We start from the raw sequence: 17,744 nt of genomic DNA on the forward strand, positions 1-17,744 counted from the left end.
CGTGAGTGACTGGAAATGAGTGTAGGTAGTAAATAATCTGTTAAAAGGCAATACGAGCTATAGAGTAAGAACTAAAGCCGGGGATCAAGACCCCTTGGGAGGGGGGCAGGTTGCAACTTTAAACAGTGGTCAGGATGGGCCTCGTCAAAAGGGTCACATTTCAGCACAGACTTGCAGGAGGTGAGGGAGTCCTTTAAATAAATGCTGGGTGCCTCTCAGGTGTGAGGGCACTAAGCACTGGAGATACAGCCATGGACAGGTCAGGTGGGGCCCGGTTCCTCCCCCCTGGAGATGACATAGCCTGGAAGCTGCTTGGGTCAGCCGTTCAAGTCTTGAGGCAAGTCGGGGGCCGTGGGATGGAGCTTGATGGGATGAGCCAGGCAGCCTGCCCACCCCCACCCACGCCCACCCGGGGCAAGTCGTCAGTGTTCTCCCCAGAACTGCTTTGCTTTTCCTTGTGCTTGACCACATCCAGTCTGTCACTTCCCTGGAGAGAGTCTGGTGTTGGATTGCAGAAGGGGACCGAGGCCCCCAGGATGGGGATGTGGGGAGGACGCACGCATTCCGACTTCCCACTCACCCTGCAGGAAGAGCCTGGGGGTGGCAGGAGGGCCCTCCCAGGGCGGTGGGACTGGCCTGTGGCTCCGTGGGACGGACAGTGAGGGGTGGAGGGCCAGGTCAGGCTCTAGTTGCTGGTCCCATCCAGCCTGCTCTTGGCGAGCCCCTTTGTCCTGGGAGGGAGGCTTCAACGGAGCAGACGGTCTGCAGCCTGGTTGGCGTTCCGACTGGGACGTGGACTCTTACTGCCCAGGCTCCATAGCTCTCAGAATTGGCTATTTCGTAAGTAATTGTGAGAATGACATGAGATGATGCCTGTAAAGTGCTTCAAGTAGCATCTGGCCACAGTCCCTCTCGATCCCTTTCATTACCTAACAGCAACAGCGACAGCCATCCTGTGGTTCCCACCCCCTCGCTCTCGGTGTTCTAGTCCCACCTCCACAGAGGTGCCCTTTCTGCCAAGGTTTGGTTGCTAAGCTGCTGGCCAGGGGCTGCCCAGTGCCTCTGGGAGATTGGGTTTCCCAGGATAACTCAGGCGCTGGCAAAGCAGCCGTGGGCATCTGAGTTGGGACGGACAGGTGCCCAAGGGTCAGCAGCTGCCCCAGCTGCTTACAGCCCTCTCTTACCACTCCCCGCCGTGGGAGGTGCAGGGGCGAACTCACACCCGGCGGACGGAGGCCAAAGCTACACGCAGGATGTCGGGGAAGGGAGGGCAGCTTAGCAGCCGCCGGCTGTGGGAAGCACGAGCAGAGGGGAGCCTGGGACTGCACCTCGTGCCGTGCGTGCTCCCGGAGAGCGTGAACACGAGCAGGTGCTAGTGTGGCCCCAAGAGCCTTCTCTCCCGTGGGCCTGAGATGTCCAGAGTCCTGCTTCCGGATGTAGCCTCTCTTAGCAGCTCAGTGGAAATGCCCAGGCTGTGGAGGGACCTTCTAGGGAGCTGGCCCATCACACACCTCCAGCACAGGCTGACGCAGCTTGGCCAAGCCTTGGTCTCCTGGGGATAGATTAGCCCAGGCACCCCAAACAGTGCCAGCGTGGGATGAGCCGTCTGCTCTGGGGACCCCCGTCTTCCTCCCTGTGACACAATCAGACCTGCTGCTTAGAGCGGGGAGCCAAGACAAGCCCACTCGCCTGCACTTATTTCTTCTCTGCCTCCACTGGTCTCTGACCTGAGCTCCTGAGATGCAGGGGTGGGGGCAGGGTCTATGTGCGTCCCTGCCACAGGGTCTGTGCAGAGGATGGGAAGGGAAGACAGGGTGTGAATTTGCTAGCCTGTTGCCAAGTACGCAGCTCTCCTTTTCTTTTCCAGGGTGGGCATCAGGGTGTGGGGAGACCAATTCTAGGCCCTGGTATGTTTCACTGGCGGGCAACAGTGTTGGATGATTAGAGCAGTGAGAGTGAAGGGAATCGCCAGGTCAGCTGCCCGCGGGGGACTCTTCAGGCCAGCTCCACGCACGCGGCACAGACCTGTGGGGAGAATGAGTACGAATCAGCCACAGGTCAGCAAGCCTCATGGCCCAGCCAGCCCTATACCCTACGTGCACCCCCCACCGCCACCGAGGGACCAGAGAGCCCGGCAGAGCAGGGAGGGCGGCTCAGAGGTAGGTCTGGACACGGACGGAGGGCGCAGTGGACAGGAATGGAGGCCGAGGTTGGGCAATCTTTAGAAGTTCAGCGGATGGAGAAGGTGTTTCTTCTCAGGAAGCGCCCCCGGCACGGGTTGTGCTCTAGCCAGGTGGCACCCCCAGCGCAGGAAGCCGGGACCCTCGGAGCTCCTTCCTTCCCCAGTCTTTGCCGCAGACCCTTCTTGGCGTCAGACTTGGGGGGCTTCTCAGCCTGGGGGGCCCCTGAACTCTCTTACCCCACATCCCTCACGGCAAAAGCGGCATTGAAGCGTACAGCACGTGAGAGCTTGCCGGCTCCTCCCAGGCCTTCCTGTTGAGGCTCACAGCCGCCTCACCCGTCATAGCCTGCAAAGCAGTAACATCCTTTCGCCCTGGACCAGGGGCGCCTGAAACATGAGGCCACACAGCTGGTTCCACCCACCTGTCTACTCCCTGCCTCTGTGCCCATTTGGTGTCCATAGCCGTGGGCGGGGCAGGAGCCATCCCCCAGCAGGACTGAGTGCCAACTGTGAGCGCAGGGCCGCCCTCACACCTGACCAGGACCTGGGCCCCTCCCGTGTGATCCTCTTATTTCCCCTGCCTGGGAGGCAGATAAACAGAAAGAAGAAAAGCATCACCAGTAATCCCATAACCCTTCCACTGTGTTGTCGACTTATGTAAATATTTTTAAGACTCTACCTGACTCTTGGATACATTGGACATATGTTTCCATGGCCATCGTCTCCCGCCCTTTTCACGACTGTACCCTTTCCATCGTCGGGCTGAGCACCCTTCACCTGCCCCCTGTTGTTGGCCGCTTAGGTTGCTTCTAATTTCTCCTAGCAGCTTAATGACAAGCACGACAAGGCGGGGGAGACCGTCCACAGAGCTAGACGAGTGCCCAGTGGTTTTAGGCATCATTTTAGCATAAGGCACAGTCAAGCACTGAGGGAGCACGGTGACCGTGGTCCGGATGGGGTCAGGGGGAGATGATTTTGGGAAGGTGATTTTTTGTATGCTGCTTGAGGGGCAAGGTTATGTCAGAGAGAAACGTGGAGACGAAAGCACGGAGACCACAGTGAATGGGGCTGGTGCGGGGGCTGAGGAGATGGACACAGGGCCAAGCAGAAGGGGACGTGGGGTGGGGGAGGGGAGGGCGGACCACATCAGGCCCCTGCCCAGGACTGTCAGGGGGTTCCCAGTAGAGTCAAACTGAAGCTCTTTGTTGTGGCCCACCAGGCCCCCCTTCCGACCCATGTCATCCCTCCTTGTTGCCTGCGCCCAGCCCCTCGTGGCACACGGAAGCCAGCTGCCTGACACGCCCTGCCCCGAATCCTCCCGCGGGCTGACCACTTCCTACCATTCAGGACTGGGTGGAGGTATTATCACCTCTGTTCGTTCATTCAGCGTGCGCACGTTGGAGTGGAGGCGAGGGAGGGAGGCTCGTGAGTATTTGGAGGAAAAGAACCCCAGGCAGAAGGAACGGCAAATGCGCAGACCCAGACTCGGGAAGGTTCGCTGAATCCTTCTGACCACCAAACCCTGGTCACTCGAGCTGAGCATCTTCCCTTATTTTCTTGTAGGCTCTGAGCTTTCTCTGAAACCGTCCCGCTGACTGATTTGTGTACCTCTTAGTCATCGCGCTCCCCTGCCAGGATGTAAGCTTGGTGAGCTGGAGGATCTTGTCTGTCTGTCACGGTCGTATGCCCGGTCCTCAGACAGTGTTTGCTCCGCGCCAGGCAATGGCTTCTGCCGTTGCTTCCACTGCTTGCAGCAGACAAGCTCTCCGGACCTCGAGGAGCTGCCACCCAGCTTGGAGGAGCCGAGCTGTGGTTCTTGAGCCCTGGCTGTGGGTCCCAAGCCCTGGGCTCTTTCCCTTACGTCTCCCCGCCCCCGTCAGGAGTGGGTTGAGTAGGTAGGATCTGTTCCACACCAGGGAGCTCCAGGCCCAGGTTCCTGAAGCTTCTCTGCAGAGAACCTCTTGCCTGGGGTGAGTGGAGCTGAGGGTTTGCTTGGAGGTAAGTCCAGCCAGTCCCAGACCTGTCCGCCTTCAAGAAGGGATGGTACTTTTTTATGCCTTGACATGGGCAGCTTTTCTGTACTGGGAGCTACGCTGAAGGTCCTGGCTCCGTCACCCCAGGCCAGTGGTGTTCCAGCCCCCGGCTGGAATGAGTGGCAGGTCCAGGCAAGGGCCCCCGGCTCTGCCCAGCCAGACCTCACCAGAGGCCAGGACCCACACTGCTTGCTTGGCTCTGAGCTGAAGGCATGTGGGAGTGTGTGTGTCTGCATGTGTCTGCGCCTTGGAACTGCACGGCTGTAACTAGGCATCCTCTGTCCTGTCTGTGCATCCTTTGCTGCCTCCCAGAGACCTAAGATTGGGGAGTTCACCACACCTGGGGTCAAATCTAGTTCTGTTGGTACCTTCTTAGGGATTGGATGAGTTGCCCAGCTTCTGTGGTCTTCTTTCCATGTCTGCCGCGTGGGGATGTTCCACTCACCTTCCAGGGAGGCTTCTGGAAGGAGAACGAGCATCCAGGATGAGGTTTAGGTGCACCTTGTTCTAACACACAAAGGTTTGGTTCAGTGCCTGGTAGGCAGCAGGGGCTCCAAGGGGCAGCTGGGTGGATGGAGTGCCCGCCCTCCCTCCCCGAGTGGGGCTTTCTCCCACCCAGCTCCGCATCCTGTCTCCCCCACTCCTACCTGCACGTCTGCCCCTGGGACTGGGCGGTGTCACCCTTGAGCCTTTGTGGGTCCTTGGCACAGATGGCCCTGTGCCCGCTTGTCCCCACCCTGCAGCCTGAGAGGGTCCCCGGGGCAGAGCCCAGGGTGGCCTCTCCCTGGAGTCTGCAGGCCCGTTTCCTCCTCCAGGGCGTCCCTCCCAGCCTCCTCTGGCTTCTGACCCAGTGACCTGGGCCGGGAGAGGGAGACGGGGCATCGCCAGGAGCCTGGTGTGGCAGGTTGATGAGCTGGCGCTACCCTCCCCCATGGCTGGAATGCGAGGCCACCAGCCCAGCTGTTTGTCCAGGAGGCCGAGGTCGCTGCAGGCCCCGAGTCTGTTTTCACTCCCAGGCCCAGGAGCCTCCGGGACTTTCCCGTGTTTGTTCCCTGAACCCACTGCGGGGCCTCGGGTCAAGTGAGCACCTGGGAGTTTCCCGACTACCTGCTGTTCCTTGGAGAAGTGGGGCTCCCCGTTCTGCTCTGGCCCCCCCAAAATGTGAAGGCACAGACCTCTACTCTCCAACCCTCTCACAAGTGGTGGCCTTTTCGGTGTCCCCAGAAGGTGAGGCGTTCAGAGGGCTGGTCTCCGCCTGTTCCCAGCTGGAGATGTTTGGATTGCCCTGGGACATGCTCTCTGCCAGAAAGTCCCCCCAACTCTGCCCGACATGTGCCTGCCAGGGTCCATTCATATGTGAAGTCTGGCCTGATGGTTAATTTTTGTCACCTTTCAAGAAGCCAGAAGCTTCAGGGCATCCTTCGGGTCTCAGCTTAACCACCTTCTTCTCCGGTAGGACACTCCTGCTGCCGGGTCTGGGCCGGATGCCCCTGTGCCCCCCCATCAGGGTACCCGGCACTGTGCACTGTCCTGTCTTTACCTGCCCCTACCCCAGAGTAAGCTCCTTCAGGGCAGGGGCTGGCTCTGCCTCCTTCCCTTATAGTGTCAGGCGTGAATGGAGCCATTTCCAGGGTGGGCCTGAGCCCCTGTGTTTCCGAGGACGGGCCTTGGTGTCCTGTGATCAGTGGGAGGTTGTGCTCCTGGAAGCCGGAAGCTGGAGCACATGTGATCCCACCCGCTTCCCCCAAGGATGAGCCAGAAATAGTTCCCCCTGGACTGGGAATGCATTCTACGGTGGGAGGACAGTTTGGGGGCCTGGGGCTGGCTTCTCTATTGGGAGCAGATTTCTCCTCCTGATTACTCTCCACTGGGCCCCTGGGAAAGGGAGCCTTTCCGAGCACACCCCATCAGAGCCCAGGGGAGCTGGAACTGGAGAGCCAGAGCTGAGGGTGGGAGGTGGGGCAGCCTGCAAGCCTGGGCTTCCAGAGAGAGACCCCCAGCAGCCGTGGGGGCGGACCCAGCTCCCCCGTGGGCCCCGGCTGTGGGGTGGGGTGGGCCAGCACCCCCCGACTGGGTGCTCTGCACCTCACTCACTCAGGTTCCGGACGGCTGTGGCGGGTGGGAGCAGGCTAAGCCCAGAGTCGCTGGAGAGCCTTCCCTGAAGTTAGAAGGAAGCATCTGCCCAGGTGTGCAGACCCCAGCCCCCACCCCCACCCCAGGGAGTTCTGCTGGGCCCTGGCCTGGAGTGGTCGGCGCGTTTCCCCTCCCCCATCGGGGTTCTGATCTGGGAGCCCAGGTGGACAGCCTTTGCGTTCCCACCTTCCAGCCGGCTCTGGAGACAGCGGCTTGTGAAGTTGCCCTTTCTGTTTAGCCAGAGTTTTATGGTTTTTCAGAAAACAGGTTAACAATTAAGCTTTAAAACCTCAGGGCCTCTGGCCCTCCTTGTTCCCATAAAGCCGGGCTAAATGGCTTCCTCCCCCGGCTTCTCCTGTTGGCTTTATTAGGCCACAGGTGGCCGGGAGCAAGCGTCAGAGCATTAACCAGCTCCGGCCTCCAGGTCCAGAGCTCCCTCCGGTTTCCTCTCAGGGAACCACGCTCCACGGATGGGGCGTGAGGCGTGGGGAAGCCGAGGGTGAAGCTGGCCCGGCCCCGGGGGCGGCCGCCTGCCGTGCTTGGGGAGGGGCTGCCTAAGCTGGGCGAGCGGGCCTGGACGCCGGGTCGGGCTCTGGGGTGCCGGGCCTCCTTTGGCCGGTGCTCAGCAGCTGCCCCCCTTTCCCCAGGGGGCTGCGCGCAGCAAGATGAGGAGGTTCCTGAGGCCGGGACATGACCCTGCGAGGGAGAGGCTCAAGCGGGACCTCTTCCAGTTTAACAAGGTAAGGGGAGCGGAGGGCCGGCCGGGCGTTTACGGCAGGCACGAAGGTGTCGCGCGCCCAGGGAATTCCCTGATGCTCCAGTGGTTAGGACGCCACGCTCTCACTGCCGAGGCCGCGGGTTCAATCCCTGGTTGGAGAACTAAGATTCCGCAAGCTGCGCTGCGTGGCCAAACAAACAAAAGGTATCACCCTCCCCACAGGCTGGGGCTGGCGCCAGGGTCGCCTTTACCTGGACTAAGGTGCTTACTTGGCACTGCCTGCTGTGCCTCCTGGGAACTGGATTTTGGAAATGGGGCCTGGTTAGAGGCTTTCCTGGGAAAGGGTGACAGGACGCCCAGGAGTCAGCTCTCCTTGTCCCATGTGTCTCGCTGGCTGTGTGACCTCTGCAGGTCACCCCGCCTCTTCCAGCCTAGTTTTCCCCACCTGTAAAATGGGGATAAAACAACCTGTCCTGCCTCCCTCCTCACGGGGTTATGGAGCAGCCCTAGGGCCGGGAAAGGTGAAAGTGCGTTGAACCCTGCGAAGTATAAGATGTTCCTGTGATACCAGTTTCCTTGGAGCCCTGGGGCCACAGGCCATGGCCGTTCCCTCCCTCCTCAAATTACCCTCAAAGGAAAACACAGCTTTCCCTGCAGGCAGAACACATAATTCCTTCTGGTCGGCTGTAGGCCTGGGTGAGTGGGGAGAGGCACCTGGGAGAAGGTGTCGGCGGGGGGTGGGGTGGGGGGTTGGCATTTGACCACCCCAGCTCCCCACCTGCTCCTAAGGCCCCCCAGGTGGGTGTCCTCTTACCCACGATCATGGGGCTTCCCTGGGGGCTGGCCTGTAAAAGGGAAGGAACACAGGGTGGTTTATGAGCTCCGAGGCCACCTAGCAATCCGCAGCCGGTTCGGGGCAATTCGCTACCCTCACCTCTGCTTTGATCTAGGCCCTTGGCCTCCGTGCCTCAGCTTCCCTCCACCCTGGAAGGTGGACTGCAGGAAGGGCAGCAGCAAGATGCTCTTCCCCTCAGGGGTCCCAGGACCCCTCCGGGACATGCTGACGGGTGGGCTTCAAATCCAGCTTAGCCACTTAGAAGCTGGATGACCCTGTGCCCGTCACCCACTGCGTAGGCTTGCTGTGAGGATTACACGGAATTAGATCATTGAAGTGCTAAGCACAGTGGTCCAGGAGTGTCAGGTGCTGTTTTCAGGGGCTGCCTGCCTGCCAGGGAGAGAGGGCTCCCGGGGGCTTGTTCGAGGCGAGTCAGGGTCCCAACCTGCTCTGCCGGTTTCCTCTGATTTTCTTGACCTGTGGCTGTGAGGCTACTGCCTCTGGGATCAGGGCTTCCCTAAATGAACACCTCCTCCCACTGGGGGAAGGAAGCTGTGGGCACGGCTTTTGGGCCTTGGGATGTGGGCGTGCATATGTTATGAATGGGGGATCTCTGGGCCCCCGCGGCCTGCCATTCTCACTTACAAGGGAGCAGCCCATGTGTGTTGGGTGTGGGTCTCAGAACCTCAGCATCTGCCTCGGCGCCTGGGTGACCCCTGTCGCCTTCCATTGCCCTTGATGATGCTGGGATCTCACACCCCAAAAAGGTGGCCAATTCCAGTGGAAACCGGATAGACAGGCTTAGTGAAGAGGGATGAACCCCCGCCCCAAGTTCCAACTGTGCAGCAGCAGGGTGGGGCTGGGGTGGGGCTGGGGCAGAAGAATCATGCCTCCCCCTCCACCCCGTGCCCCCAAACTGGACTGCCCCACCCCCAGGCCTGGCTGGGGAGGGGAGGCTCCTGGAATTCCTTCTTCCTCCCATTCACTTCCAAGAAACATGCACTGAGTACCTACACAGCCCAGCGCTGGGGCTTTGGGAATCTCAGACAAGACCTTTGCCCTCCAGGACATTTATAGTCTGGTGGAAGGAAGGGGGCTGATGGTCTAAAATTCCACTTCCTGGGAGGGGAACGTCTTGGAGGGGCTGTTGGTGAGGGGTGGGGCTTAGACTCATCTCATCTAGGTTCTGGGTGAATGGTGGAGCCCGAAGGGTTGGGCTTGGAGGGTGAGTCCAGATCCTGGAAGGTTTGCGAGCCTGGGTGGTCCTACCCACGCCAGCCCTGCCCCGGCCCCCTGGCTGTGAAGTCAGCTGTGGGATCAAGGGAGGCTGGAACCTGGGAATCTGGGTCTGACACGCCAGAGCCTGGTGAGTTTTGAGCAGGGGAGTGAGCGATCTCATTTATGACTTAGAGGAGGTAACTCTGGGACCTTTTTTTTTTTTCCCCCTACCTTTCAGTCAGGAGCAGGTAAGCTCAGAGCACTTAGGAGACGTTGCATTGACTGACTGGGGCCCAGCAGTGGGGTTGGGGCGCAGGGCTTGACCGTTGACATTTGGGGCCTTTGGGGCCCACTGAGTTGTGGGGCTGTTTAGCAGCATCCCTGGCCCTGCCTCCCCAAGACGTGACAACCAAAACTGTTCCAGACACTGCCCAGTGTCCCCTGGCCAGTGAAATAGCCCCTGGTTGAGGGCTTATTTAGGGCGAGAGGTTGATGAGACCTGGTGATAGACGGAGGGTAGGAGGGAAGGGAGGCAGCTGTCCTGCATCCTGGCTGGGCAGTGATGCCACCCCCTGGGTTGGGGAGCCCAGGAGGGGCGAGGAGCAGGGTTGAGGAAAGTGATGCATTCGATTCCGACAGAATAGCAACAATTATGATCGACCACTTGTCGAGAGGCAGTCTTGCCCGGGGGTGAGTGGCGCCAACCTCGGCACCTGACTGCCTGGGTTCACCAGCTGGGTGACCTTGGACAAGTCACTCATCTCTAAATGGAGAGGGTAACAGCAGCCACCCCACAGTGTTGGTGTGAGGATTAAACGAGTTAGTGTGTGAGTTGAAGGGCCTAAGTGGCTAGTGGTTCCAGTATCAGCACGGCTCTGTGAATGTATCTGGCTCGAGGTTCAGTGTGGAGAATCTTGGCACCCTCAGGTGAGGGCGGGTCCCAGCAGACAGTGGGATACACAGAGCTGGAGCTCAGAGCCTCACGTCTGGGGAAGCAGGCAGTGTCCATCCCGGAAGTGCCGGTCTGCAGGGCAGTGAGCTGGGAGGTGGGACGGTGGCACCATCATAGGCCAGTCCAAGAGGCTCGCAGACACCAGCTGGGCCTCTCCCTCCAGTACCATCTGGCCCAACTCCTTGATACCCGCACCAAGTGAGGTGCCTCAGAGAGAGCAGGGACATGGCCCCCGGCGGGCCGAAAGCAGCACGTCCTGTTTCTTCGGCTTCGGTACCTGGGAAGGAGCTGTGTCTGTGGACAGATGCTCTGAACCCCCTGCTGGGGACTGACTGTCCGAGGGGCAGCTCCGGTTCACCAGGGGCTCCATGCCAAGCAGCAAAGGGGCCAGGTGGTGCAGTGGTTGGGGCGGGGACCCTGGAGCCAGGCGGCCTGGGTCTAGATGCCAGCTGTGCTGCTTCCTCACTGAGTGACTGCAGAAACGTTACTTAACCTCTCTGCTCCTCAGTTTCCTCATCTGTAAAGTGGGCGTTGTAATCACCCCTACACCCAGATTGGTGGGCTGAGTGAGTTAACTTGCTTTGAACGGCACCCACACACAGCTGATGCCCTACAGGGTCTGCCTCACCTTCGCCTCAGCCTCCTGACGACTCACAGGTGGGCGCTGTTCCCACTCTGCAGGTGGGGAAACTGAGGCCTCCAGGCTTGCACAGCCTGAGTACCTGGAGGGGGCACCGGCTGGGGATGCGGCTGCCGGTTCCGTCTGCCCACAGCCGTGTGGCCTCAGGGTGCGGCCTTCCATCTCTTCACCTGTGCCGGATGCCGGGTCCTCAGGCCTGTTGGGAAGACAGAGGTCAGCTGGCAGTGCCAGCAGGGCCACTGAGGACCAAATGAGGGAACTGCGGGACCCACTGGGCGCCTCAGGAGGGAGGAAGTGACTCCGAGGAGACAAGGGGACGTAAGCTCATGTTAAATTAAAACCCCTTCCTTGAAAATACCCTCGAGGCCCTGCCTCCCCTGGTGAAACCCGCTGGCCGCCCTTCCTGCCTGGGCCACCCTCCCCCACCCCAGGCCCTGAACAAACAGTGTGTTCCTGACCAGCTGCCCCGTCCTGGCCCAGGCGGTTTGGTCTTGGCTTTTGCATGGCTGGGCCCCTGGTGTCAGGTGACAGCCGCACAGGGAGGGCCAGGTTGCTGCCACCGCCAGGAATCTGGGCTGACCACACCCAGTACGGGGCAGTGCCTCCCTGTCCCCCAGCCCACCCCCTGCACACCCTCCCACCCCGTGCCCCTGGGCAGCCTTCCTTCCTGCCCCCCCAGCAAGTGCTAGGGACTTCTCAGCCCTCCATCTTGGACAGGGTCCCCCCTTGCTGGGGGCAGGACGAAGGGCCCCCTGGCTCTCAGACAAACCACCTTTACTCTCTCCCTTCCGGGAACCTGAAATGGGGTCCCGGAGCCGGTGTGAGACAGACGGGCTTTCTCTCTCTCCCACACCGGGCTAATGTTGCAGTTTGGCGGCTCCTAGAAATCTCTCCTTTCCCAGCTCTCTGTCAAAAGAGTTCATTGTTCTCTCTTCCCTTGGCACGGGTCACCTGAGCCAGGTAGCAGGGTGGGGGCAGTGCCAGGTAGGCTGGATGCTGAGCTCAGGAGGTAGGGAAGGACACCCCACTTTGGTCAGCCTCCTAGCTTGAACCTGAGCTGGAGGCGGCTGGGGTCTCTGGCTGGGAGGGCCGCCCTGGAACCCGGGCCCGCTGTCCTGGGCGGAGGACTGATGGGGTCGCTGTGTGCCTTGGAAGTCCACAGCAGGACCCCCCCGGGGCTGAGCGCCTCCTGTGCCCCGGGGACTGCCTTCTTTAAGGGAGGTCAGATACATTCTATGCTCTGGGGTCCTGGAACTGTGCCTAAACCCTAAACCAGCCTGGAGGGGTCCCTGTCCACGTGGACCTGCTGCTCCAGTGGGGGGAACCACGTCTTAAAAGGCTGTTAGGAGTCAGAGGGAGGGGGAACCAGGGGATGGGAAGGACACCCCACCTTGGGAGGCAGCCGGAGCGCAGGCAGAGGGGCCTCGTGGAAACTTCCTGCTTCCCCAGGCTTCTTGGGCCCTGGGTGTCCAGCTCCTCCCCGTTCCCCTCAATTAACTGACCTCTGTTCTCTCCCCATGTCCAAATCACTCCCTTCCTCATTCCCAGCAAGACCCCCTGGGCCTCTCGTAACTGGCCTGGGGTCCCCGCGCCTCCTTTCTTGACCAGTTCCCTGACCTCATGACTCGCTTTACGTCATATCATGTTGCCTCATTCAGGGATTGTGGGTCTTATTTGCATGTTGAAGCCCGGTCGCTTCCCGTCTGGGACCTGGGGAATCCCCTGTCACCACGCTATTTACATTTGAATCCACCCTCTTGGCCCCAGCCAGTCAGGGTCACCATGAAGTTCCCTCCCCTCATTTTGATTTTGAGGGAGCCTTGGTCAACTTGGAGAAGATGCCCTGAGGGATATGAGGGAATGAGGGAGAACCTTTGAAGGAAGGCATGAGGGAGAACCTTTGAAGGAAGGCAAGCAAGGCTTGTGTGCGCCTTGAGGCCAGCTGAGCCCTCCAGCGGCGGTCAGGTGGTTGTCCTGAGGCTCGTCTTGTTGGAGCCAAGGACAGCCCCGCTCAGCGCAGTCATTCGCATCACCCCGGTTACCACACGTGAAATGAGGCAAAGCAGCTCGTCCTGTCACCTTTTAAGCGGTATTGGGGATTCTAAGTTTCGTGGACCTGACTCAGTTCCTGTTCTTTCTAAACCAGCCTATGGAAAAGAAGGTGGTTCGGGAGTGAGGGGTGGCACAGTGTCCTCAGGACCCTGAAGAAATGAGGAATGAGTGTGAGTGACTGAACGATGGGCCTGACCTTTGTCTCCCTCTGGGTTAGGGAAAAGAGCTGATCCGCAGCAGGTATGACTCAGGTGAGATGTTAGGAGAACTTCCTGCCAGCGAGTTGATAGGATAACGTGTGGCCTGAGCACCTGACAAAAAGCTGCAGACTGTTTTCTCTTTGGCTTGACTTTCCTGCTGATGCCCGAGGTAAAAATGTCTAGGGGAGCACCTCGGTCCCCTAGGAATATAATGAGACATACGTAATGTAAAATGTTGTAGAAGCGCATTATAAAATTTTTTAAACAAGTAACATTATTTTGATAACATATTCTGTTTAATCCAACATATCCAAAATATTATCGTTTCAACATGTAGTCAATAGATATTAGACTTTTTCTTAGTATTTTTTTGTTGTTGTTAATACAAAGGTACATTTTTTACTTACAGCACATCTCAATTTGGCCATTAAATTTTCTTTAGGAATATGTGATCTATGTTTAGAGTTTGGAAGATTTACAGTTGAAAGAGGAGAGTCAAAGCTTTGGTCTGCCTGACTCCAGCCCCTGTTCCTTTGGAACCCAAGAACATACCTGGGAAGTTTTCTAATTACTGAGTTAAGGGTCCATCCTTGAATTTAAGTTAATAGAAATTAAATAAAATTAAAAGTTCAGTTCCTCTGTGGCCCTTGCCACATTGCAAGGGCTCAGGATCTACACACGGCTTGTGGCTGTTATACTGGACATCAGGGTCTGGGCCCCTGCTGGCCACCAGGCTCCTGCTGGGTGTTTCCCCCAGAGTCCTCCAAATTCCAGACGCTGATCCTGAGCTGCGGCTGCTGGGGATGATGGGAGAAGGCTGTCATCCCAGGAACCTTCTCTGGAGCTCGGGCCTCTGACTTCCCGAGGCCCCAGCAGCCTGGGGCCAGCCAAGGCCTAGTGGGGGCTCCTGGGGAAGCTCGTCCCACACCGAGTCAGGAGCCCTGCCCTCCTTTTCCTGGGAAATGTTTACATTCCAGATACCCTGCTATCTCCCCAAGGCTTTTCCAGGCTCTGCATTTTTGACATAGCTGAACAGAAACCTGGGGGGCCGGGCCAGGGCGGGGGGGTGGGGGAAGGCTCCTGCTGGTGTGCTGCTGCCCTCCCAGCTGACCCTTCCAGGTACAGCCATTTGCAGGGCAGACTGTGTTCCTGGCAGAGAACCAAGCCTGTGGGGCCCTCACACCTACGTGTCCCCAGAATAGGCACTCTTTGGAGCTCTCACCCCTGGGCCAACCCCAGCACAGGGCCCCTCTTCCGCGAGCCACTGGCCTGGGGGCAGGCAGGCAGCAAAGCAGTTGGGTCTGCTAAGCTGGCGCTCCAGCTGTCACCACGACTTATCTGTTTCTGCTCCTTGGAGGCCAAGTGAAGCCCAGAGTAGAGCCTTGGGCCTAAGGAGAGCTGCCTCATTGGGACACCCTTTTTCTGCAGGGCAGTCTCCATGGTTTAAAAAACAAAACACAGGGCTTCCCTGGTGGCGCAGTGGTTGAGAGTCCGCCTGCCGATGCAGGGGACGCGGGTTCGTGCCCCGGTCCGGGAAGATCCCACATGCCACGGAGCGGCTGGGCCCGTGAGCCATGGCCGCTGAGCCTGCGCGTCCGGAGCCTGTGCTCCGCAACGGGAGAGGCCGCAACAGTGAGAGGCCCGCGTACCGCAAAAAAAAAAAAAAAAAAAACACAAAACTTTGAAATCGCTGGCTGGCATCCTCTGTCCTGCTCGAATCTATAGCTCTACAGGTTCAGTATCCCCTGGCGGGTTGGATGGGGTGGGGCAGAGTGGGGTTAGCTGACTGAGAAACAACTGAAAACCTTCCCGAAGATGGTTTGTCGATCTCAATCTCTAGTGCTTACATCCATACCTCTTTAATCTGTAATTCCACCCCTGGGACACCTGCCTGAGGAAATACTGAGTTGCAGGCAGAGATAGGAGCCCAAGAATAGTCATCGATGCAACTGGCAATTACAAAACCTCTGAAAACAAAGTAAATGTTCAATAACAGAGGCCTGGTGAGTTAGGGCACCTCCCCCTGAGGAATATTCTTCAGCCGTTTAAAAGTCGTTTTAGGGAGTTCCCTGGTGGTCTAGTGGTTAGGACTCGGCACTGCCCGTGGCCCGGGTTCAATCCCTGGTTGGCGAACTGAGATCCTGCAAGCCATACCGATACCGTGCGACGAAAATGAAAAATAAAAGTCGTTTTACTGCTTTTAACAGCCTGGGCTGGCTATAGGTGGAAAGACAGACCACAGAGCTCTGTGTCTGTATGTATATTCTTGTGGCATGGTCCCAGATAGGTCTCTGGGGTTTTTTTTTGTCCTTTCCTATATGTTTTTATTTTATTTTATTCATATTTTTTATTTAAAACATTAAAAATTATATATATATATATATATATATGTATAAAATTTTCTTTTTGTTGGCCATACCGCGCTCCATGCAGGATCTTAGTTCAGGGATTGAACCTTCACCCCCTGCAGTGGAAGCGCCGAGTCTTAACCACTGGACCACCAGGGAAGTCCCAAAGTCTAAAAAAAAATTTAACACCCTTCCCCACTGGTAGTCACTAGTGTGTTCGCTCTATCTGTGGGTCTGCTTCTTTTTTGTTATATTCACTAGTTTGTTGTATTTTTTAGATTCCACATATAAGTGATATCATACAGTATTTGTCTTTCTCTGAGGTGTCTGTTTTTAAGTATAGGCCCATACACGCTTACAGTCGGATACACACCCTTGTTAGGAAGGGTTACTCCAGTTTGGGGAGTGTGGGTGATTTTGTCTTCTTTTTCAAACTCCTTTATATGTTCCAAGTTTTCTACAATGTGTATTATTTCTGTAAGAAGAACTGAGCCAAGGCATGTGTCTGCAACAACACTCCAGAAGCGTCCTCCCTGGGAGGATGGTGGAAGAGAACTCACAGTGGCAATGAGGCACTTGAGACAGAGCAGATGTTCAGTGCTGGGGGAGCCTCGCGGGGCTCAGAGTCGGGAAGGGCAGCTGTGGGTTCCATCAGACCCCAGGGCCCCTCCTGGAGCTGCAGTGCAGCTGGGCTTCCTGAGCCACCTGGAGCCTCCCCTGTGCCAGCCCCCCAGAGCTTCCCCCGCACCCCTGCAGGAGGGCTGGGTGGGTGGCCCACAGTACGGGTGGTGGAGGAACCAGGTCAGAGTTCCTGGAGAGCAAGGGGCCAGCACGGTGTCCCGGGAGAATGCGCTCCCAGGGAGCATCATGTGGCCAAGGACCGGGTCAGAACTGGACTGAGGGTGGGGCCCGGGTGGGTCCAGGTGGGGACCTGAACGAGACTGAATTCCTTCTTCCTGCTGGGGGTGGCTCTCTGCTGCGGCTCCTCCCTCCGGCACTGACCCCCTGCCCCCGGCCATGGAGGGGCAGAGGGGACACGTCTACAGGCCTGTGCCTGCCTGGTTCTCGTTGCAGACGGTGGAGCATGGCTTCCCGCACCAGCCCAGCGCCCTCGGCTACAGCCCCTCTCTGCGCATCCTGGCCATCGGCACCCGCTCCGGAGCCATCAAGCTGTATCCTTTCCATGCTCCCAGCTCCCACCCAGGGATGCCCTGGAAGGGCCAGGGGCCTTGGCATTGGTGAGATTCAGGAAGGACTCCCCTAACTGTCCATAGAAAAGCAAGTTGCAGATGACCCCTCTTGTTCCCGGACGTTCCAAATACCCTCTTAGGAGTCAGCCCCGAATGCAGTAAGTGGAGGCTGGGGATGGGCCCCACCCCCAAAGGATCAGTAGACGGGGCCCAGGGCTCAGTCCAAACCAGAGACGGGGTGGCCTTGGGTTAGAGGAGCTGTGCTAAGCCAGATGCTCTTCCAGATTCTACCCCCGACCCTGCACACCCCCTGCGCGCGCGCGCGCTCACACACGCGCGCACGCGCACACACACACACGCGCGCACGCGCGCGCACACACACGCGCGCACACACGCGCACACACACACACGCGCGCACACACACACGCACACACACACACACGCACACACACACACACACACACACACACACACACACACACACACACACACACACACACACACACACACACACACACACACCCGGAGAGGGGAGAGGACTCCTAGTTGGTGGGGACAGTCTTTCCCTGGCCTGCGGCTGGATGTGGTCCAGTGGGTCCTTTTCAGAGGCAAGCCCACAGGTCCCAGGATGGGGAATCGCTGCTTGGCTCCTCTGGCCTAGGCTGCGCTACGAGTCTGGGAGTCCCACCCCTGAATCTGACCTGAGCCCCCAGGGTGAGCCAGGGTGGGACCTAGGGGAATTGGGAGGTGGGGGACCACCCGTGGAGAGTCCAGCCGCCGCCACCTCCTCCAGTAAAGCTGTAACTCCCTCCACTGCTGCAGGGCAGGTGCAGGGAGCCTGGGGGTGCAAGTCAGCAGCACGAGGCTGCAGGGGGTGTGTACACAGGAGGGCAGAGGCCCAGCTTCCATCGGCTCAGCCCTTCCTTAGGTGGTTAATCATTGCCAGGCCACGGCCATATCCCGGTTATGATTCTCAGCGCCAAGGCTCACGGCCATGGCTGCTGTAGGCGGGCCCACGGGTGCCCTGTGCGTCTTCTCACAGGTGCCACCACGTGGTAGCTGACAGTCTGTTGCAGTTCAGCTTATGGGTTTCGGTGGGGCAGGGGACAGGGGTACAGTGAACAGCCTAACAGTTGCCAGGATAATGCTTCACCCCTCCTGGCTGCGACAGCTCTCCCTGGTTGGCTGGCTTTACCCTCAGGGGTCAGGTTACTGGCCCGGTGCCTTCAGGGCAGGCCCCCCG

General features: G+C 58.6%; 1 protein-coding gene across 11 annotated transcripts in view; it reads left to right on the forward strand.

Annotated features, from left to right (window-relative positions):
* The window catches only part of LLGL2 (LLGL scribble cell polarity complex component 2), a 34,215-nt gene that overhangs the window by 4,026 nt on the left and 12,445 nt on the right, over window positions 1–17,744 (forward strand). For 9 of the 11 annotated variants that reach the window (XR_004486364.2, XM_033438481.2, XM_033438482.2 and 6 more), the window contains exons 2-3: window positions 6,996–7,088; window positions 16,386–16,483. Coding sequence is in view for 9 of the 11 variants with exons in the window: in XM_033438481.2 (XP_033294372.1) it covers window positions 7,014–7,088; window positions 16,386–16,483 (173 nt within the window). In the remaining 2 variants the exon portion in view is untranslated. Of the gene's footprint in view, window positions 1–6,313; window positions 6,402–6,995; window positions 7,089–16,385; window positions 16,484–17,744 lie in introns of all 11 variants that reach the window. The other 2 variants (XM_049702205.1, XM_049702208.1) reach the window with 2 other exon arrangements.

The sequence above is a fragment of the Orcinus orca genome, chromosome 19, assembly GCF_937001465.1.
Source record: "Orcinus orca chromosome 19, mOrcOrc1.1, whole genome shotgun sequence".
Classification (NCBI taxonomy): Eukaryota; Metazoa; Chordata; class Mammalia; order Artiodactyla; family Delphinidae; genus Orcinus; species Orcinus orca.